This window comes from Nesoenas mayeri (genome assembly GCF_963082525.1).
Source record: "Nesoenas mayeri genome assembly, chromosome: 2".
In the NCBI taxonomy this organism is placed as follows: Eukaryota; Metazoa; Chordata; class Aves; order Columbiformes; family Columbidae; genus Nesoenas; species Nesoenas mayeri.
In genome coordinates this window covers 71052501-71076391 of record NC_137543.1, presented here as the reverse complement: position 1 = coordinate 71076391, position 23891 = coordinate 71052501, and the positions used below count along the sequence as shown (strand labels likewise).

Here is a 23891-nt window from a genome sequence, read left to right as displayed (position 1 = left end):
TGAAAAGCAATATGGCTCTTGGCAGCTTTGCCTCCTCTTTTGTCTATTTCTAAGCTGGAAAGTGGATTTATTTTGTTAAAGCCAAGAGACATTTAGAGTTACTTAAGGCCTGAGTAGGAGCTGCTGACTGTTGTTCCTTCTCTGTAGCATTCCCATGACTACTGGAGCAGGAGGACTTTGGAAAAATGGGTAATTAGTGCTTCCTTATTAAGGTTATTAATGATTCTGACCCTTGTTATATTAAAGAAAATCCTGAGTATTAACCTTATGACCTAAAGAGATTTCCTGTCATAAATCATATGTTAATTTTTTTTAGCTCCTAAAAATATACATTTATATTTTGTATTGTGCTATAGATATCCATTTTCATTTAGGAAATTTTAAAAATTCAACTAACAGAGGAAAAAGCAGCTACAAAAGAAGTGTATTTCAGAGTTAAAATGAATCAAGAATGCTTGAAGATGATAATTGCGATTTTGCTGTAACAAAGTCACTTAGACTAAGACAGAAATATTTTCTTCAGTTTTCAATAAGATTAGAGTAATTCAGGTCACATATTTCCTTTCACAATGTGTAGTCTGTAATAGAGTACTGTCAGAAAACTGCAATTACTGGCAAAAGAGTGTGAGATATATTGTGTCTTCCTATGCTTGTTTTTAATAATGATTGCTAATTCACTGCTGTGTTAAATGCAGGTTAGATTAATTTTTATTCAGAAGAGTTTTGACCTACAATCAATATTTTGGCCTTGTGTCCTCTGCTCTGTGTATATTTTTGTTGCCATATTTTTAATTCTTTATCTTTTTAAATATTTTTTTTCTCTTTCCTATCTTTTTTAGACTCTAGATTGGCCTCTTTGTCCCCAGGTCCTAATGTCATGGTGTGGAACTATATTCACAAATCCTGAGACTCAGACATATTCTTGCTGTGTGTTTTCTTTCTGGAATTAGAGTGTAATAACATAGCTTGTTTAACTTTTGCTCATTTTAACAGCAGGCAGAAGAAAGCTTTTTGTAATATTTTTGTATTAACAGTCCATTCTGAATAGCCGTGTGTTCTCTAAAAGACTAAAAATAGTAGTCAGAGCAAGCATCTTTCTGGATTGTATTTGTAGAATTGAACAATGGTTGATATAACCAGCTGGTTATTTAAAATGCTGGCATATAATAATTCTAACCCTATTTTATGAGTGATCACTCTCTTATGCTTTTACTGAGTATTCCCATACTCTTTTTTCATAAAATCTCTTACCACCCTTGATTCAATGCCAGATTTTATTTTTTTAGCCTTTTCCTTGCTTACCCATTTTTAAAATGGCAGGAATTCCTGAGGCCCAAAGGTACTGTCACCCATTAAACAGTGTCAAAGCACCAAAATTACCTGAAAGCCCAAGCCTTCCTGCCAACTGGTTTGGCCAGTCCTGCTGCCATGTGCAATTCAAGTATGAGTTTAGCAAAAGGGAACATTTATTGTAAGCCTTATTGCCAGGGGAATACAGAGACCAAAAAAACACCAACAAACAAACCCAAACAAACATAGACAAATCCCATTTCAAATTGTTTAGAATATTTGAGGAATACCTCTTACTGCTTGCCTTTCCTTCTGGCCATTTTACAAGTTTGTACACCCTAGAAGTAACACCTGTTTCCTTCAGTTTTAGTTTATGCGCATGTAGAAAATTAAGGATAGAGTGTACTAGATGCTCATTTACAGCTGCAGTTCACGTTTAAAAACAAGACTAATCAATGCACCTGAATGCCAGTGTTGGATAGCAACAGTGAAGCTGTGAGTCTATAAGGTTCCATAAGGCAAATGCAAATGCTCTCAGCTTGTGGTGTGAGGTCTGGTCCTCACAGAGCAAAGATGTGTCCAGTCAAGTGCTCTGGGCAGCACAGGATGTGACCACTGAGTGAGGATGAACTCAGCAATATCAGTGCTATTGCCTGTTGTTTTCTAAATGTGACTAAAAACTAGAAACCTGACTGTTTTTTTTATTTAAGAAGTTAGTGCCACACAAGGAGTCAGCTGGCCATGTTTCTCTCTCTTTAATTAAAACCTGTTTCAACAGAACCTTCTCGCAGCTTTGACTGTTAATTTTGACCATTTCATGCAATAAACTGTTGTATGCAAAATGGCAGTCCAGAACTGACTGTGTTTGGGACAAATGAATTGACCTGGGTGTTGTGTACGTGCTATACTCTACCTGATAACTCAGCTGAAGTATGGACTCATAAAATAACCACTTGGAAATACCAGGTTTAGGCTAGTTATTCTTGATTTCATTAGTTTCCAAGAGGTGGCAAGCTAATATGTCACATGGATGTCCAACAGTTTCTTAGGCCTTAGCTTTTTTCCTGATGACATTACTGTCTGACTTTTATTTAGATTGCGAGGCTGCAGTTCACACATCTGCAAATTTTAGCCAAGTGAGCAATACTAGCCAAACCGTGCTAGGACAAACCTCCAAACAAGGTGTTTTGGCATGTGGAGATGTTTTACTACCAGGATCAGGTTAGAATCCTGTCTATAGGACTAAGCTGCACTTCTCCATGTGATTCTCCTGTAATCCATTGGATAAGAATGTGTATTTACTGTGGAGCCCTAAAGAGCTTAGTCAGAGCTGAAGGTTCTGACCTGCTAGATGCTGTGCAGACCTGCAATCACTCTTTTTGTCTCTGAGCATCACTCATGCTTCCCCCTAATTTTCCTTCAGATTTTATCAAGTCATAACTTCCTTTGACTCCAAATGGAGTTGGCAGATTTCGGGGCAGACGATGAGACGTCATGGGATAGCAAGCTAAGTACACAGAACAGGTTACAAGCACAGGCTTCAGAGGGGCATTCTTTTTTGCCATCTCTTCCAATTTATTTCCAGATGTCGTCATGTAGAGGCATTCTCCACTTTTTCCCCTTCCAAGAGCAATTTCTAATGATACATCCAAACTTATTGCCATGGATTTTCATGTTTGAATCTTAGTACAGTGGTGCCAGTATTTCTGCTGAGTTTTCTCTTGCAACGTGCACTAAAAGGTCAAAGATTAATATAAATTTAAAATACGTTCAAGGGAAAATTCACCACACATACTTGATTATCAGGGTTTAAGGATTTTTTTTTCCTTTTCTTAGTGCTGAGGCATATTAGAGATTTTTATGGTTTTGAGTGTGATCCAGCATTGATACTGTAGCTCTGGAGGAGTGCCAGCAGGGAGGCTTACAGAATATCAAGTTTTATACCATCTTGTGTAATGTTTATGCGGGTGGGATATGACATATTGAAATTCAATTTATTGAAATTATTGAAATTATATTCATAGTGCCCTGCTGCCAGTGGGGCTGTAATGGCTATGTTTTGTGGGTTCCTGCTTGAACAGATGCTCAAGGAAGATAGGTTTGCATTAATGTTTTTTTTTCTTCTTCTGCACCTATTGTATTTTCACTGGTGAACTGATGCCATTACACTGATTGCCTAGATTGTGCAACCATAACCATGTAAACAGATAAGCAAAAGGGTCTGAGTTCTTAATAATGGAAATTTACTCAGGTTTGCATTCCTGGTTTAGAAACCTTCCTTTAGACGGGATTTAGTTTCTTTTCAGAAAAGGCAGTATCTATTTCTTTCATTAATCCTTTCATTGCAAAACTCATGTTACAACAATGCACAGAAACCGCTCTACATGAGTTATGTCTTTTTGATTTTATCAGTCTAATTCAATCAGTGTGGATACATTTACATCTGCATAAAGCTACCCTGTACAACACGGATTTTTCCTGTCTAAGACATAGAAAGAAAAGTGTGTTTACTCTGAGGTCACTCTGTTGCCATATGAGAGGCTGGTGGTACCAGTACCAGCATTTGGGGTGAAAGTGTGAGAGGAACCACTCTCCTAGCCAAAGTGGTACTTGCAATGAAAAAAATAATTTAAAACAAAAAAATCTGTGTCAAGACTGAACTATAAGTGTATGTAGATGTAGCTTTTTGAACTGTATTTGCTATTCGAAGCTATTTCATCCCAAAAGAAAAAATTGTTTATGTATTTGAGAAGTCTTTACTATAGAGGCTGCCATTTACGGTGAAAAAGTTCCACTTTTTTGGCTGGGCATTTACCATCTTATCTCATGAATCTTAACAGACTCCTGAACAACAGCTAAAAGTTTGATGTACATTGCTTGTGGTTACACTGAACCTCCTTCATAGTAACCTATCGTGGAGCATCCAGTTCATAGTGATGGTCATAGAAGAGTGCAGAGACAGTCTCATTTGGGACTAATTCTTGCTGAGCCATAAAGTAGGTGGTAGTAAACTGTTCTTTGTTTACTGTGGACGGACAAAGACTTAGTGGGTCTAAATGGAAAAAGCCTTTCATGCTGGCAGATATCGTTAAGCACTGAAATAAATGGGTGTGGTATGTCCATCATTAAGGATTTTTACGGCAGATCAGACAAACAGTTTTCAAGAACTATTTGAGAAGACTAAACCCTGCTCTGGACAAGGAGAGGAAAATGGTTAATCTATTCTCCTTCAGCTCCATTTCCTCTGATTTTTTTAATAGTAGTTTTGATGCCACTTGATTATTTTAACTAGGTGTGCTGTCCCTGTGTATTTTATTGATATGTTCCAATTTGTGATTAATTTTGTGCTTGGAGCACATGAAATGAAGAAATAATGATAACAGAATTTCTTAATATATAAAGGAAAAATATGCCCCTATGTAAGAGAGTGTTCAAATTCAGAAGGGCAGTTCTTAGATCTTCTTTTACTTTTGTTTTTCTGTGTAGAGGATTCTCAGGTGTTTACTGATCCATCTGGTTTTGACATCATTGTGTAACATGTTTGGAAAATGCTGAAAAAGTATTCCAGCTTTTTTTTTTTTTCTTTAACATTTGAAAAGTCCATTGCAGGATTCAGCTTTTCAGTTGACAGGATTACGCAATAGAACAAAAATTTTTACACAATATTGCAGTTGAAATATACTGAAGAATTCTTACATGTACGTTATTTGTGCTTCAGAAAATTGGCAATTTAAGAAGCCTACCCTATCTGTCATTCTTAAGCTCATCACAATATCTAAAATGAATTCAACAAGAAGATACTTAGCCAATGCTTTGAAGCATCCATACATAAATATTGCCATGTCATTCTGTTGGTTTGGATTATGGTACTTACGGGATGATTGCTGCTCATTTTTTGCCAGTATAATCAATAAAAGTGACACTGAGAAATCTGATCTTTCTTCTCTGCAGGCCAGCTTTGGGTGGTCTCCTTACATCATCTTTTCGGCAGCACCAGGAGTCCTTGGCAGCAGAAAGAGAAAGACGACGTCAGGAGAGAGAGGAAAGGTTGCAAAGGATAGAACGTGAAGAAAGAAACAAGTTCAAGTAAGAGCCAGATTTGCTCTCAGTCTGTTGCTTTAATGTGTCAGTCAGTAAATCATTGAGATATTCAATTGCAAAATAATTGAATTTGTGAATAGTTTATGTGTTTCTTTAGATACATTTCTAAATCTAAGTATCTTAACAACTGATCTGTTAAACATATCATGATGAATTTTGGCATTGAATAAACCAGTAGGTTTTTTGAAGACAGCTATGTATTTACCAATTATACTGGCTGAATATCTCCAGAGGCCAGATTTTATTACCTAATATACTCCTTAAAGTATAATCTCAGTAAGGCATAGGGTTTGAAGATTAAACAACGGGACGAAGGTGTCAAGAAGGGAGGAAAAGACAGCCACTGAGACATGTTTTTGCTTTTATGTTCTGCAAAGTAAAAGCATTTTGAGGTCTTGGGATGTATGGTAGTGTTTTTAAACTTCACTTTTTCCTACTTTTCTGAGCATGTCTCTCTTCTTCCTGGAAAGAGCAACTGACAGAAAATAATTATCAAAATTATTGTTCAAACTGTGGCCAGACAAAGGCCCCAGCTGAGTACAGGACTCTCCGTTTTCACATCTGAAACCATGTGATGTCATGTGGAATCTCAGGATGTGCTGCCTGGGAATAATAAGAGGCAAGTCCTCTCCTCCTGTTAAACCCATGACTGGAAACCCCAGCAGAGGCATTAGCAAAGACTGCAGCAGCCTTAGGGTAGAGAAGGTGCCTGTACCTGAAGTGGTTTGCCTACTGTCTGAAGAATGTACACTGAGAAACCAATTTGTTTCCTTGTAAACAGGAGTGAAAAGTAAACATATTTTTAGTAGTTAGAAGAAGACACAATGTAGTAATCTAAAGAATGGTAAGATAAATGTTTTGTAGCCCTAGAGTTGGTATTTATAGCAAAGATGGCACTGGGATTCATGTGAGCCTGTTTATTAGTATGCAGGATTGTTTTCACTGTAATCATCTCTTTAGTAAGAAGTGGAAATGGTCTGTGTCACAGTGAATTTGGAAAGAGGAATAACTTAGTAGTGGTTGGGTGAAGGAGATATTCTCCTGGCTCCAGAAGATAGCTAGTTTAGAAGAAAATGAAAGGCGGAGGGAAGGTGGAAGAGCACCATAATAGGATCTTTGGCAGCCAACAGCTGCCCAAGTTCTCCTGAAACAGAAACAATCAATTCTCAGTCTCCAAGCTTCTTCCAAAAGACCTCCCTCTAAGTGGTATCATCAAGCAGCAGCAGGCTGCCATGGAGAGCCAACATGATCTTTCAGAAAGGAAACTCCCAGACCAAATAAGCCACCAGGACATTTGGCAGCTTGACCTGTTTGAAGAACAGATCTGCACATTTCACGAGAGGTTGTCTACAGTAGTTGTTCTGTCTCTTAAAGAGCTTCCTTAAATTCAGAAAAGCAATTTAAAAAAATACACATCTCTATCGCATTACTCCACAGTCAGAAGCTGGTTAATTAAATATGCTTGTGTTGCATATTTAAGATGATGATTTTTCAGTGCCCAGTGTTTTAATCTTCTAGATTTGAGTTCCCTGGTCACCCAAAAGCTTTAACTTGTGTTTCAGTAGAGGGTCTGCAAAGCCACCAATCTTTGCAGACAGACAGCATCCCACAGTTGATTAAACAGTCTGGCAGGAGGACGACAAAGCCACAGCAAACAGTCATGGACAGTTTCTTCAGAGTTCTTGGGATTACATTATCGTATCATCAGTCTGGCCAGAAACCCAGTCTCTGAAGATGTATTTTTGATTAAAAATAGCACTTGCAATTCACAGCCTTTAAACTCGTGAGCAGTACTGGCTTTGCCATCATGACTCATTTGTTATCTCATTCTTTCCAACTCTGCCTCAAGAACATTGCACTAGTTCTGGCACCATTATTGACACATTGAGGACAATTTAAAGGAGAGCATCACCAGTTGTGAAAGAGCTTGGTTTTAGGAGAGGTGTTAAAAAGCTTCATCAGCTATTGGTAGCAGAAGGAATGCTTTATATAATGAACATTTTTCTCAGTAGAACTATTTTACCTGTTGCATATATAGAACAGTGTGTCCTATAATACAAGTATTATTCTTCAGCTGTAGGGAAGGGTGAGAGTTGTCAGACAGGGAAAGAGTAATGTTAAGATCCGCCTGCTGAAAAATTCCTAGATTTTATTGTTTTTCCCTTGGAGTTTTTCCCATAGCTATTGTAATTCCAAAGAATACTCTGAAAATATGACTTTTGAAGAGCACTTGATAGCAGATGCTTGATAGCTGTTGGTACAGTAGATGATAAGTAGTTCATTTGTTGACACAATGTAAAGAGAAAATAATAGTGTTTTATTCATAAATGGAGTAGTTCTGAAAATCATTCTTGAAGTCACAGCTTACACAGCAGAAGAATCTAACAGATAAGGTGAAAGTCTTATCTATTTTGTGCACTAGATTCAACAAAACATTAAAAATATACTGTAAAGACCTATCTTCATGTGATATTGAGACATTTGCTGGGTTCTGCTGTGCTCCCACTTAAATTTCATCCACATTTGTGGGTGTGACAAGCCTGCCTTGAGATCACAGTGCCCAGGCATTCAGCAAAGTTTACCTGGCAAAAGCTAAATATACAAGTTACTTGAGGAGCTGTGGGAGGGGCAGCTGAGGCAGAGGGAGGTTTGTATCTGAAACTCAGCATGAAACATAAAGAAGTGAAAGGTTGTTATCTGTCTGATGATCCCACATATGCCCCATGAGAACAAAGAATTGTCCTACCCGGTAATGCCAGTCCACTGTCCCCTTTCTGACCATGGCAACTAAAACATCCTGGAGAGGGTTATATCAGAAAGAAGGCTGATACACCATGGCCCCTGCCTTGATCTAGCCTGCCAGGTGCTACAGTCACTCTTTTGGGACATTCTAGATGGAGTAAATGAGGAATGGTTTAATAGCCACTAATACACCCACTCCTTATGGATGAGTCCAGTTCATTGTATCTAATTTCAGATACCAGGTTTCAAAATATGCTTCAAGTTCTTAACTTTTGGGTTGTTTTTTTGTTTTTTTCTTTTTTTTTTTTTTTTTGTTTGGTTTGGTTTTTGGTTTTTTGATTTTCATTTGTTTGGCTTTGTTGTTGGGTTTTGGTGGTGGTGGTTTTGTTTTTGTAATTATTTGTAATGACCTTCCCAACTACATACATGTGATGTATGCATGGGTAAGTACACACATACTTCTTAGGCTTTTTTACAAAAACAGACTAATAATTTTTGTCTCTGATCAGCTGCTTTGTACCGATCTTGGTTTCTCCAGCGGTACTTATACTTCTGTTACTTACCTTATTCTTCTGGTTTCTCCTGCAATTCACTGCAATTCTCTTTCTAGCCGTGATTATTTAGACAAAAGAGAAGAACTAAGACAAGCGAGAGAAGAGAGGTTTGTATATAATGCATCCATCCTTCCCTTTGGTTGTTTGCACTTCCTATATATTCTTTACTGTGGAGCTGTTGTGTATTTACGTTTTTAACTCTGCATGCATAGAATACTTTTATTCCAAAAGACTTCTATAAGAAAGCGTTTGTTTCATTAAAGCAGACAATGAAGTCCAGCTGTAAGCACAGCAATAAATGAAGAGCAGTGGGACTAGAATGCATAAGAATGATTGATGATCTATCTTTTATCTAATTGTGTGGGAAATAAGCTTACTCTGTTTGCCTACAGAAATTTACCCAAATTAATATAGTTACAAATTAAATAAGCCTGTCCTCATCCAGTGGGTCCCAAGATTTGTGGAGGGTCAGGAGAGGCAACTGAGGATAAAGGAAACTGGGGTCACACGCATTGCAAAACTGCAGTCACATGCTAATGGAATCGGTTCTGACCCACTCCAAGTGTATTTTTATCTTCCAGGGCAAAGTTTTCTTTGCCAATCTCTCTCAACATCAGCAAGTAAATTTTAAGGCTTAGCAGTGTTGATGATTGCATCATTGTTTTAGTTTTATTTTAAAACCATATTTAAAGGGACTGAGGTTTTGGGGTTTGTTTTTGGTTTTGTTTTTTTCCTTTTTCAATTCAATTAAGTAGTTTAGAAACTCTGGGCTAGGCTGGGAGCTATGTGCTTATGAAAGCACATTTTTCAAGGGCTACTTGATTAAAGACCTTTGCCCTTCACTAGCTTCATCTTGACCTCCACTAGTAATTACACGCTGGAGGGAGCTCTTGTTTTTACCTGGAAAGTATGCGTGTTACTGAACCAATAGCAGATGAAAAATCATCCGATTTGCTTCAGTTCTGCTCTTACGGTCCTCCAGAGGTTACTTTCTGGAGATACTTTTGAATTGTCAAGAATTGGAATTACACTATCAAAGTATGAGAACAGTCATCTCAGAAATCATTGTGTTGCTGCATTTTGGTTTTGATTGTCTGTTTTGGTTTTTTGTTTGTTTGTTTTTTTCACAAAATCATCACACAGGAGGCAGTTTGTTTCTGCAGACTGAAGTCTGGTCTATTGTGGCTGAAGTGACTAATATTACAAAGTGATTTTGACAACTCTAAGAGTAAGAAAATGTGGATAGGCTTTCTTTTGTCCTTCCAGCCAAAACTATCATGAATAGTTTAAAGCATTTTCTGAAATGAAATGTATCTGAGCACATAAGCATCATACACTGATCCTAGCTGAGTAAAACCTTTTGCAGTGAGCATGATAGTCAGCAAGATTTGAAACAAATTAGAAATGAACTCTCCAGCACTTTCAAGTTGTAAGGGAGCATGGAAAGTGAATTGGAGTATTTCTGGGGAATCGTTCACCAGAGGGACGTCACTGCTATGCAGTCGGAGACGATTTCACTGGTTGTTAGGAATGTGTCATTATCCTTAAGGCTCTTTTGAATTGAAACGTTAAACTATCTGTTCTTCCTCGTAAAGAGGAAAGACATATGTTTGCTTTGACAGCACATGAATATTGGAGAACTCTTCTGCAAGTGAAGTCTCACATCAGTAGCCCATTACGTTTGTCTTCTCTAAGTTTTTTTTGTTTTAACAAACACTTTTGCACAAATGAAGTTTCATTTCCTACAGTAAGCTGAAGGTTGACTTGTTTTGACAGAATACAAGAGTTGTAAGAAAATGCTATATCCAAGGTGCTAAAATTCTAGTTAACATCTGAATTGTACTTTTCCTTCATATCAGTTTGGAAAAGCAGGAGCTGATAATATTGAGCATATAGGAAAGGCTCTGTTAAAAGCACTGGTTTGTCTAAATTCTGTAAAATCTTTGGAGCATTCTGTGTACTATTGTGTCACCCTTGAGCACCCACTTTTCCAATGACTCTGGGTTGGCCTCGGTATAGAGAAATATTCCTGCAGTTTCAAGGCATCTGAGTGTAACACGGTGCCATTCTTTTCACGTTATTTTACTCTTTGATGATTTGAGGCCTTTTTTACTTCGCTTGGTTTTGTATTTTCCAGTCGTGGTTCGAAAGTAACCCCACAAAGGTGCGCTCCCAAGCCCTCTCTAATATGATATACAGCTCAAATGCTCTCAGCCTGGTAGCTTTGCTGGTACATAGACATTTTAAGTCATGCTCAAGGCACTGCTCAGAGACCTAGAGAATTCAAAATCGTATTTTTGTCCACCTGAAGATGGTAAGTGGAATGTCGCGTTCATGAGGCATACAAAATGGTTAGCCCACAATTTTTTGGCTCTTTCTAAGTAGAGTCAGCATGGGCATGATGATGGCTGCAGGTTTCCGTGATTTAAAGGTGATATATACCAAGGCAATGCGTCAGTCCTGTAGTGGAGAAACTAATTGCAACAGAAGGGACGGTACCTCCACCTTTCAACACCTTCAGATTTTGGTCTTTATGAGACCTTGTGTATTTGATGCTGGCATTTATTCGCTGTTAAGACATTGAGCAGAAACAACAAAAAAACTCTAAATAAGTGTCATTTATGACATGTGAATTTAATATCAGTTAAATTGCTATATCTACTTATTAAGCTTCCAATTTCCTAAGTAGTTACGCTGATGTGGTGCCATGAGATTTGCTGTTTTGTTTCCCTTTTTTCTTTCAGTATAATAAACAGATATATTTTGAGAAGGCATATCTTGGTGATAGTACTCAGCTTTACTGGCTGGCCATGCAGCACACAACTACGGGAGCAAAAATGTTAAAGCAGCTGAAAAAAAAAGAGCTGAGAACAATAAAACATTGTAGGTCCCCCATTTATAGAGGGATCCATCCAGATCTTTGTTGTAGTCTCTTGGCAAACTGCAGAACCCTTCTCAGCGGCAGCAGCCAGCTGGGCTGTACCTGTTGGAGCTAAGTGGTCAGTTTGAAAGGCTCTTTATGAGCCTGAAGTCCCATCTGCTCTACTTGTGAGGAGGCGGAAGGCTCAATACGTAAGTGACCAAAGTTAAAAGAAAGACGGGCTTCATGAGCTGTAACAAAACATTATGCTAATGCCAGCAAAAGTCTTTTTCCTCTATTGAAAAGGCAAAAATCATTCTTGAGAATTGGCTTCATGTTGGAACTGTAAACAGTTCCTATTTTATAACCATACAAGTATGTGGCTTGTTATATTTTCATCCAGAGTCTGTAGGGGTTCTTTTTCTTGCAGGGTTTGTTCAAAGCCTGTGCATACCTCTGAAGGAATAAAAGAAAATGAGTTTGTTCTTCGTTATTGCTGTTTGCAACAAAGCAAATTGCCCCTGAAAACACAGGGACTGCTCTTCAAAGACACATTTTTATGCTCTGTATGGATGTTTGCAAATGTGCATGCGTGTGTGTCTACCATATGTCCTAAGCATGTTTGTTACCTCATATGGCTGACTTCTTTACCCTGCCTGCTTTTAATGCACCCTTGTACAATAATTCGGGCTGTCAGTGAGGCAGAAGAGGGGAGGAGAGGTGTTCCCTGTTGCGAAGTGTTTACAACAGTGGGTTATAGGAGGATGACTACAGTGTTTCGGGGACGTAAGCAGTAGTCTTCATTAACCTGTTTAACAGTTCACTTGTGGGTAAGACAAACAGTCTAAAGCCCGATCCAGCTGTGTTCATGAATTTATTCCTTAGCAAATAATAGTGGATAAAATTAGCAGACATCTGGAAGAGGCACATAATTCAAAGTTATTTTGGTCGAAATGTATAAAGCACACTATGAAGAATATGATTGGTAGCTGGTCTTAATAAACAGTTAGTGAGTTCTGCCTGCCTAAAATGCAAAACAGATGTATCTTTGTTCTTTTAAAGTGACTTTGATGAATAAACTACATGTGACGTCAGGTCCAAGCTATTGGATGTCTGAGTCCGGCAGAGAAATTTTTTAGAATAAAAAAAAAGAAAACTTTCCATTGTAGAGTCTGGAGAGAACAAAGTGAATTCCAGTGCATTGCTCTCAGAGCAAATAGAAGCAGGTTCAGAGGCTCTAGATAGTCGATCCAAACGTTTATTATTGGTATTATTTTCAGGGAGATCTGTTTTTGTCTGCTTCACTGAACCATTTTCCTCTCCTTGCAGCAAGTCTCAGACTTTGGCTATTTGCATCAGTATTAAGGGGCTCTGGCTTGGGATTTTTTTTTTCTTTCTGTCTTTTTTTTTTCTCTCCCATTTTAGTTTTGGGAGGGGGGGGGCTGGGAGAAGGAGGAGGGTGAAAAGGAGGAGAGACAAATGCTTCCAAAAGGAGAAGGGCTATGCAGACGCAATAATGTATCTAAGGACTATTTAACTTTGCTGGTTTTTGCTTTTGTTTTGTCATGAGCATTTTAACATTTTTCAGGGCAATAGTCTTTGCTTTAGCGTGGGATTTCTGGCAGATTGACCAGGCAAGCAGTTTAGTGCCGTACCCCTTGTGTGTCAGGAAGCCGGCTCATTCTCTGCAGGTGTCTCATCCATAAACAAGCATCAGCCACAGATTTCTTTTTCTTTACGGAAACCCTCTGGAATTCAACTTTCAGATACAAATACTTGGAGAGGTTGGCAGCGGAGGAGTATGAGAAGGAGCTGAAGAGTCGGAGCTTAAGCCGAGGCAGGAGCGAGCTGTCCTTGAACCTGAGGTCTCCTTCAGCCCCACCCTCACCTGTACCCAAGTGTGTCAGCCCAGCATCCATAGAGTCCCAGGAAGAGCTGAAGACCCCGTCTACCCCTGGTGAGACCCCTCAGCCCTCAGAAGGTAAGTGAAAAGGAGGGCAGGGGAAAGAGCAATTGGTTTTATCACAGTTTCTCTCAGGCTAGCAGTGATTTTTTGATGCATGAATCTAAGAATATAACCTCTGAGGTGCCAAAGTGAAGGATCTTATTATATTGTTTCATGCTGTCTTCCTGAATTTTCCTTTTTTTCTGTAGATTTGGATGTCTTCTAGTCTATTCGAGCAAAGAATACTCTGCTGATTGTTGCTATGATTTATGTTATCATTGTCTGTTGCTATTAGAATGGAATAACTGGAAAATACAGCATGCAGAGGGTCTTAATTTTAGCATCATGTTCCTTATGTATTAGAAGTTACTGAATACTAAACCAACAATGTTCCTGCCAACAGATTTTGCTTATGTGGATTCTCTGAAATAAATGCAACAGATGAATGCCAAGATTATAATAACCTTCCAGCAGAGCACAGGCTGAATGGGACAAACAGAAAAGGTCTTGAATTGAAGGCAGGGAGGGTGTGTTGGTTATTTTTAACACCAACAAAAACTCTTAAAATTGTAGCACAAGTAGTAAAGGACTTAAAAGAGACCACAGACGATTAGTAAGAAGGAAAGTATAATTAGTGTTTGCACGCTTGGTTTGCTGTCATATAATTTATTGGTGTGCAGAGCAATGTTTTCTGTGTGTGCACGTCATTCTGCCACTTGCCTCATGTGCCCCTCCTTCAGTCCTCAGAAAAACGCCCACCATACAGACTTATATTTGCACCACAGGATGTTGCATTAACATCGGGAGCTAGAATGCATGTCGAAGGTGAATTATCACAATAATTTTTATATGATTTCCTGCTATGTGCTATTGGTGATAAATGCATTTGTAACTTGCACTGCTTGGTTTTATCGTTATGGCTGGTAGCATGCTATAAAGCAAGGCAATTTAAGAAAAAGTTACAAATACTAAATATTGAATATGTCTGTCCTCACCATACTAAGTAAATGAAGTTTATTTAATTAGAATTTATATATTTTTCCAAATATATTCACAGTTTTCTTGTCTGGCACCTTAAAAGTCTCAAAGGAACCATTTGAACTTCAAAAACATGAGTATTTTCCTATAACACTGATATTCAGAAACATCCAGATGCCCATTTCTCTGGAGTGCACTATTGCTTTTAGAGCAAATAAGCTGAATTTTTCCACCATTAGGATTTCAGAGCTGGGTAGGGAGCAGGTATCTCTGTTATGGTGATTATTTTAACATATTTCTCCTGGAAGCATTAAAAAAAAAAAAAAAAATTATGGCATGAAATGGAGCAACACGATCCATTTGGAGAACGCATTTAGAGCAGGTGTACGGGGCAACTTCAGGCAGCCAGAATATGGCAAAGCTATCACCATGTGGATAGGGAGGACACCTCTACTAAAGCTCCTGGCAATACCAGTAGGCATCAGAGGGCATCACCTGGAAGCTCGGCAAATGGACTATGAGGAGAGAATGTATGGCTGGAGCAGGGGAGCCTTCAGCCACGGACAGCTGCAGACAGGTGGCCAGGACAGCACCAGAACAGGGGCCTGAAATCTACAGACTTCAGTGGGAGCTGTGCATGAGGAAGGACCGCGCTTCCAGGCCTACCAGAAGCATTGGAAGGGTCATACGAAGAAATGGGCATGTAGGCAGGGCAGGCTTTCTCATCTGGAGGTGGCCACATTATTGGATATCAGCCAACAACAGGCAGGCTTATTTAAAGATTTTGTGCGATGGCCTCTAGACTGTTGTCTGAGTTCCTTATGCACCATAATGAATTAAAATCTCAGTTTCTATTGTCCTTTATAAATGTGATGAGTCCCACTCAAAAGAGGGAGAAACTGAAGCATTAACTTGCTTAAACCAGTTGTAGGAAAGCTGGATTAGAGCCATGGACAGAACCCAGATTACTTGCACCCCAAGCAGTTGCTTTGAACAGGGGGGTCACCATCTTCCCAAGCAAGAATAAAACTGTGGAAGGAAAACACTTCCTTGGTTCTGTGCATAGGAGACTTCAGAGACTGCAAGAACTGTGTTAATGGATGTGTGATATTCGTCTGCAGAATTCAGAACCTGAAGTCAAAGAGGAAGTGGAAGTGTGTTCCTCTACTAACAAAACGATAAGTCATTTTATTTTATGCTCTTTGTGCTGAAGTATCCTTTGGCCTTCCAGTGTCTACTGAGCTTAAGAAGGAAACGGATTTTGTCTGTGGAACCTTGTCCCACGCTGTGAAACGTCTCAGTATCTTTAGCCCATATAAAAATCTGGACTTGCTGAGCTGAAGTGTTTTCTCATATAAAGCAATTGGTTCCACTATAGTAATCAAGTCTTGTAAGACTTACTCTTGTAAACATTTGGGGTATGGCATTCAGAGGAAATGAAGGCAGTCCCATAACTGCAAAATGGAAGTTAATTTTTTTTTTTTCAGAGATGCTACTTCCTCTTTTGTCATTTCTTTGGAGAATATTTTATGAAGTGCACATGTGCAGTAAAGGAGAGCAACAATAACCAAGACATCTCTGAAGTCAGTCCACAAAGGAATTGGAGATGAACCATTCTCTGAGAAGAGCAGCTTTTTTAGCACTTGGGGAAGTAAGCAAGCCAGTCCAAGTACACATTGTGGACAGTAGGAAACCTTCTGAATAAATATGTAGATGAGCAAGTTTCAAATACTGCCTAAAGTATGACCAGTGAAACCATCTCAGCAGATGGAGAAGTACCAGAGCATAAAAGCGCAGTGAGGCCATAGCAGCCCCAGTTGTAGAGCCAAAGGAACCCCAGTACAGAACGTCAGAGGAGGAACTGGGGAGGGGGATAAAGAAAGATCATTTCTGACTTGAAGAAAGAGCCAGTTCCCTACAGGTGATCACTCTGTGCTAGTTTTTACCGTCATAAGGAACAGGAAGAAAAGATTGAGGTGGGGTGGAGAAGAAGAGAGAGTCCCTGCTGAATTCACAGCAATTCCTGTGCTTCAGGAACTGAAGGGAAATAACAACTTAAGGCAATGCCTGAACAATGGAACCAAGAGGGCTTGGATAGGCATAGCCATCTTCAGGCTTACTGTATGCATACTCAAGAGACACTTAATAACATCTGTATCTCCCAGCTTCAAGTAGGGAGTAGAGAAAATAGATGAAGATGCAGTTGGCTCATCTGTTACCCTGGCAGGGGATCAGATGTGGGCCCGGAGGGATGTTTGTTCTCTTCAAGGGCTTATAGAACTGGTGGGTTGAGGTCTTATCAGCAGGTACTAGGGATACAACATCTTGTGTCTGCTTCAGAGTTTGTTTGTAGTTGAGTATTGAAAGCAAAGTTTTTTCTCTCCATGTCCCTGTATAGCATTACAAGTTTGTAGCCAGGTGTTTCAGAAGGGAGCAGCTTGCTGTCCTCTCTAACCTCTCACTCAAAAGAGGGCTGTTGCCAACATCTGATCAGATCAAGTCACTAGGGCTTTACATGATTAAGTCTGGAAAATGTCAGAAGATGCAGATTACACCATCTCTCAAATCAATGCAGTCTTTACACGTTCATTGAGGGACCGTGCTACTGTCTCTTTTAGTGATGAGGTTACACACCTTCTCTGGGAGATTTCATTCTTCCAAGTAGTCCTTGCACTTTTTTCCAATAATACGTTTTTAGAGATTAAGTTCTGGCAGAAACAAAAAGTGAGTATGTGACTCAAAAATTAGTCCTTAAGGCCACATTCAGTTCTCCTCCTCCTGACTAATTCAATTGCAAGTAAAACTTCTGCTCATTTAAAAATCTTGACTCACTCATTTGTTTTAATGAGGGGCAGGGTGGAAGATAAGCCTTGAGAGAAGTGTGAAAAATAGCATATGCAAGGGAAAAGATATTACCTCTACTACTGAATCTGTCAATCCCAGTTTACATTTTAAGAACTGTATATGTGTGAAGAATTAGGTTTAAAAAAAAAATCTGTTACTTTTAATGTCTTCAAACTTTTTAATGTCTCAAGAATGCCGCCTTTGCTGTTGGTGCTTTTTGATAAGACCATGCTTGCTTCCCTGAGTCTTTGCATTCTCCACCAGCAGAAGTCTGAAGACAGGGGACAAAGCCTGATCGTTTCCCATCTGCATGGTTGCCACTTAAGAGCAGTGTTTTGTCTGATATGAAACCGGATCCAGTAGATACAGCACTGGAAGTTCCAGCTCATTTCAAATAGGCCACCCCCAAGCATGCACTGAGAAATGTATTTTTAAACATCTTTAGAAGTTCTCAACAATACCAGCACAATGGACTACACAATGGAACAGCAAGTGGTGGACACACGTCTAGCTTGCTGGCTTTGTTCCGTTGCTAGTGTTTGCTGACAGATTTGACTTTTGAACTGCATTTTAAAAGACGTGCTACTGGACTTAGCTTACTGCTTATAAGTTATTTGGGTTAGAGGTGGTTTGGTTGATATTATCTCTAAAGAGGGAGACTGTCAAAATGGCTGCCAACATATGCTTGTTTTCTTCTAGAAGTGCTCAAATTTTGATACTCCTTGAAGTCCAAAGAGCAGTCTGTGTCTGTATATTGCTCTTTACTCTATTATGTATTAGATTCTGCTAAGCTACTGTATCTTCCTCGTATATGTGGAATAGTCCTTGTCAGAAGAGTATCCAGAATTCTTTTGAACATTCTCATTTTCTCAAGCATTTCTTATGTCTACCCTGACTTTGTCCCATTGAATCTTCAGTGCAGCTTCATGATGACAAGGGTGCCATAAGTATTAGCAGTCCTGGCCACATTTTAGTCAGCTTCTTTCTACACCTGAGCTGCTGGAGTTGACCTTTTTGGTTATTGCATGGCAGCTTTTGCTTATAGAGAGAAATATCTAAAATTAATATGAAACTATGATGATTCAAGAATGAATTGATGGGATTTGTATATATAGACCATTGCAGTGTGGCAAGCACAGTCTTTCATGCTACAGTACCATGTTAGTTCCAGGAACTCTTGAAGGATTCCTAAGCTTCCATCTCAGTTATATTCAGATTTTGTCTTGAGTTTAAAATGCTCTTGAGCTATACCTACACACTGACAGCTGTGGTCAGAAACACACCACTGGCATTCAGAGTGTTTGTCAAATTCTTGCCAGCTCTCTATAATGTCAATTCTCTTGTAGGCAGTGTCTCAGGCACAGTCATGGGTAAGGTACATTTAGAGAGACAAGGCATGTGCAGACCTGCACATCTTTTAGATGCTCTCTGTGTAGAAGAGGGAGAATGGTAAGCTTCTAATTCGGAGTGTTTTAAAGCGTCTGTAAGGGATTTGAATGAGCAGGGACTATACATGCACATTTATATTAATGCATTATATATGCATGTGTGGTTATTTCTCTAACTACCCATTTCAAATCAATTGCAAAAGTGTAGAAGTTCAGTTCCAATTAAATCAGGGGGTGGGGAAATGCAGTTTTGTATTTATATGAAATTAAGGGGGAATAGTGTGGTACTGAAGATGCATTACCGAAAGCTAGTTTTAAAATGTGTGTGTTATTGTAAAGATAGGCACAGGCATTGTTAGAAATCATTATTCTTTGGGTGGGTGTCTCAGAAAATAGGATAGGCATGCAACATGAAATAGTCTTAGGAAAACACTGTGACCTTCGTTATTTTGGCTTATACTTTCTTAGGATGAATCTTTTTACCTGCTCCCTAGAGGCCTGAAATATTTGGATTGCATTCCAGTGTGATACATTTTTTCCTTCAAAGGTTCCTGTAGTTCTTGAAAAAAAGTCGTTGTATATCACATGATCCACAGACCATGACAAGTCCAGAAGGCTCTTTTGCAATATTGTGATGAAAAATAGTTAAAAGGGGGGAAAAAAAACAAGTATGACTTGGTCGTTGTAGTTTAGCCACCCAACACAAGATTTAGTACAGAGGGAATTTGGGAAGTAACCAGAACTAACATGCATGCCCATTTTTAGCAGTCTTGCATGGCCATTTCAGATTTCAGAAAATTGTGAGCTGCTTGATGTGAATATGTGTGGATGCTCTTCAGTTTCTTTGCAGCATGCAGAGGATATTTGCATGTGAAAATCTGCTGTTATAGCTGAAACCCCAAAATATTAATGAATTAATTTCACTGTCAGTGATAAAGCAGGGAAGAAGAAACCAAGTGTACTATCAACAGTGATTGCTGTATGCCAACTGGTGAAAAAGCTCATCATATGCCATGCAGTTGGAAGCTGTGTTCAGTTTTAGTGTGGCTATTCTGAAGTAAATGTGCATGAAAAAAATCCATCTTTTTTTGTCAGCCAAATCTGTGACAGTGCCATTTCCAGACTGTGCCATTCAACTGTGTTAATAAATCTAATATTTCTATTTTTTTGTTGAAGTGTTCCTCATCAGGTGAAAAAAGGAATTCTTCCAGAACTCAAAGAAAATGCAACCAAAAGCCACAATTTCTCTCCTTTTTGCTTCTTAAAAGATCTCTTCCTTCCTGGCTCTGTCTAGGCACTGAGTTGTCAATGTCGTGCTCAGGTGGGATGCCCATTTTCTGCTGGTTCGTTCAAATCCTTACGCGAGTCCAACACTCCAGCTGTGGAAGTATGTATAAAAACAGTGGTCTGGCTCCAGGCAGCAGGCGAGGGGGTTTGCCAGGCCACTCGCACATGCAATGCTGTCGTCGCACAACATCCATCAGTCTGTTACTCCTAATGTTCAGCATGCCATGGACTTGCTTTTTCTTTTTCTTTCCATAAGGCACTTGTACGACTTCCACGTGGCTCTCATTTAGAGTGGCGAGCCTGAGGCGACTCCGTCGTTAAGTGAATCTCTTTCTCCCCTTGTTCTCTCCACCAGTGAGTGCCAGTGAACCCGAACCAGAGACAGAGACAGAACCAGAACCAGAGCAGGAGGCTGAGGCTGAGCAGGGAACGGAGACACCCAAGGAAATAGAGGCTACAGAGGTGGGACCAGAGAGTGAGGTGGAGCAAGGACCAGAGAGAGAGACAGAAGAAAGTGCAATACTCAGTGAAAAAGAGAGGCAGAATGAGGAAGTGAATGAAAAAGACAACTGCTCTGCATCCAGCATATCCTCAGCAAGCAGCACTTTAGAGAGGGAAGAGAGAGAGGACAAGTTAACCAGTGACAATGAAACTGGTAAAGTGAAGTTTTTTCAATAATGAAGGGTTTCTGTTTGTTAAAAAAATGTTAAATGAGCAGCTCTGTTGTTGTGTTAATTAGCTAACAAATACTTTGTGCCTAAGACTTTCTTGACCATGGGCAAGCCTAGTCTACTCTTTGCTTGAAAATCTGAAATGAGGCTTCCTTTGATTCAAGACCATTTTCTTCCCCCAAGACTAATATATTAACTATTGAATCATCACAGAATAGTTTGGTTTGTGAAGGACCTTCAAAGTTCATCTAGTCCAACCCCTTGCAATGAGCAGAGACACTTTCAACTAGATCAGGTTGCTCAGAGCCCCGTTCAGCCTGGCCTGGAATGTTTCCAGGGACGAGGCATCTACCACCTCTCTGGGCAACCTGTGCCAATATTTTACCACCCTTTATCATGACTTCTATCTCTAGCCCCTGGAGAATTTATGTGGGTTTTCTACACATAAAACAATGAGACAAGGTTCTGTGTCGACATGGTTTTTCATGACATTCCAGATACCTTTTCTCATCCTTTCAGTGCAGGAGGAAGAGCAATGGGGGTTGGGATGTTTGTTCCTTAATTCCAGTTCTTCTGGCTTGCTTAGGCTTCAGAAAGCAGCGAGAGATACGAAGTAGCTGATGAAGATAGGTCTGAGCTGTGGCCATCTTTAGCTTGTGTGGAGGAGGCCCATGAAATAGACCTTGTCTGGAAAAGACCAGTTCTGTAGTGACCAGTGCTTCTGGTCAGTTATGCCACCAGGCACCTGTAAAGGCCCTGACTAGAAAACACCTTAAGAACTAATTTTCTGCCTGGAGAAATAATAACAACCAGAGCTCATCATGCAGGAGGGACTAAAAGGCAAATTTTGACCTTTGTTGATTAATGACTCTTTTCCATTTTTTTGGGGGGTGGGGGGGGTAAAGGAACATAATGTAGTTAGGGCATTTGGTTCCCAAGTTTTCTTAGGGCTGAACAGTGGTGCACATTGTCCTAAGTTTGCTGGTTTCTAGATAAGAACATAAGAATTGCTACACAGTGTGAAATAGTCTTGCTCTTTCCTTAAAGAGTGTGGACTCTGAATCACAAGGATTTCCTCACAGAGATAAACTGTCAGATTGCACTGTTCATGTTTAAACCCTATATATGTAGAAAAAGGAGGGGAGGTGTGACAGATGAAGGATGTTTTTACACTGTTGCATAGTCCAAGAGGGTCCAAGTGCAAGTAAGGGAGAACAGGTTATAGGTTTTTTTCCCCTCATCTTGTCTGTTACCAACCTGTTACCACTCTAAATAAGTGTTTATGTACTTTTTGTTAAAAGCTAAGAAATGTACCCTGTTAGCAAAAAATCAGCATCTTAAAATTGATCTACATTACCAGTGGACCAAAGATTTATTAGGTTGTGCTATGTAAGAGGTCTCATGTAGTGAGTTGTTTGCTCTCTAGTAGGTGAGGACATTGGGAAAGCAAAGGAGAGCGCTTTCCCCAGCACTTCTCACATTCCCAACAAGCACTTTGCCATTTCTGAGGTGGCCCATTCGTTCTGCCCAGATGTATTAGGGACAACGGAATAAAGCCTTTGGTGCTGGCTCCTCCTTACTTAGTCATCCTACTGAATTTGGCTTTCAACAAGTCTTGTTTTTCCAATGGTATTTCAAAGAATTATCTGTGGAGAGGAGAGCAGAAGAGGCCACCAAGGCAGCAAGAGCCTTCACAGCAATAATGTTTGATCAGCTAGAGCAGATGGAGGCCAACTCGGGGAGCCCAAATTAGAGATTATGTCTGGGGGAATTTTGATGAGAAGTTTTCCAAAGGGATTAAATCCTGGAGGATACCAACTGGTGAAACTAAGAGAGTGGGTAGGTCATGTGGCATTTGTAGGAGGGATCCTAGGAGTAGTCTTGAACATCTTTGAAGGAAAGGCTTGGAGTAGGGGGAAATCCCTCTGAAGGCTCAGCTTGGTAGAATCTATGGTGTAGGGAAGGAGTTGTCTAGTCATGTCTAGTGATACTACCTCAGAGATAAATCTAAGAGACTACCTTAGATGACAAATTTTGGTGAGAAAGCAATCTCATGGATGAAGGCTGAGGAGAAATAAACAGGTAATAGAAGTAGCCAAGCATCCTGCAGGAAAGTAAAAGGAAATCACTGTAGAGGTTGTATCCATTGCTGAAAAAAACAAACAAACCAGCCAAACAAAAAGGTCTTTATTTTGTCTATGGTTAAATCTCTGGGCTCATCTTAAAATGCATTTTAGAGGTTGAGCTGAATAGAGGTGAGAATCGTTGGTGTCCACATATTTTGTGCTGTGGCATTCGCCCCGCATCTTAATGTGGTGGTATTTTAAAAGGGTGGGGAGGAGTTGTGAGGGCCTGGATGTGGATCTCACCAAGGGGACGCATTCTCAGAGCACAGAGCTAGATGTCATGGTAAGAAAGCAACTCCATTGATAAAAGAAGCCATAAAAGATGTTCAGAACTCTACAGTATTGAAAAATGTGGGAGCATAGGGGGAGAAACAAAGATAAAATGGAAGTTTAAGAGAAAGGGCAACTGACAGATACAAAAGAAAATCTTTAACAATAAGGGGCCAAAAGGAAGGCAGGTTAGCGATCAAAATGCATTTAAGAAATAGAGTTTATAAAAAATATATTAATAAAATGAATAAAGACTATGGGGAACAGAAGGAATCTCATGCAGGAAATACAGTAAGTGTAAAGAATTATTTTTGTCCACGTTTAATCACTTCATCTGATGCCATTGGAAAAAGAGGCACCATATTTTTTAGATACATTATCCACATTGGTTAGCAGTATTATATTCAGGGGAATGTAATTAAAGAGATGCTTACATCATTTATTTTTACAATTTGACCACTAGAGTTTGTTATTTATGGTGCTGTCTCAAACATGGTATTTTGCAGGTTATTGCTAAGAAAAGCAACAGTCAGAAAGATGAGGCTTTGTTATGGTGATGTGTTAAATGATTGTGGTGTGGGAAGAAGACCATTAGGCTTTCAATGCCTTTATATATTACAGGGAGGGTAACAGTGGTTGATGAGCAGCGTTTTCAAAAATATTTTATAATGGTGCTCATATTCCTAGAAATAACTTTAAAAATTTTGTTTATGCTTATATTCGCTGAGTTGCCCTGAGAGCTGCATCTTGGGTATGCAGCCTGCTCTGGGATTCAGATAGTCCATGTTATGAAGATGGCCCAGGTACACAGCCAGGAGGTCTGAGGAGCAGCCAG

At 39.5% G+C, this 23891-nt stretch overlaps 1 protein-coding gene across 1 annotated transcript in view; it reads left to right on the top strand.

Annotated features, from left to right (window-relative positions):
* FHOD3 (formin homology 2 domain containing 3) overlaps positions 1-23891 on the top strand; it is a gene marked incomplete at both ends in the record, with an annotated part of 379512 nt that overhangs the window by 295349 nt on the left and 60272 nt on the right. Inside the window, 4 exons of the mRNA XM_080340636.1 lie at positions 5242-5376; positions 8744-8794; positions 13314-13528; positions 20345-20644. Of these exons, the coding sequence (XP_080196762.1) occupies positions 5242-5376; positions 8744-8794; positions 13314-13528; positions 20345-20644 (701 nt within the window). The remainder of the gene's footprint in view (positions 1-5241; positions 5377-8743; positions 8795-13313; positions 13529-20344; positions 20645-23891) is intronic.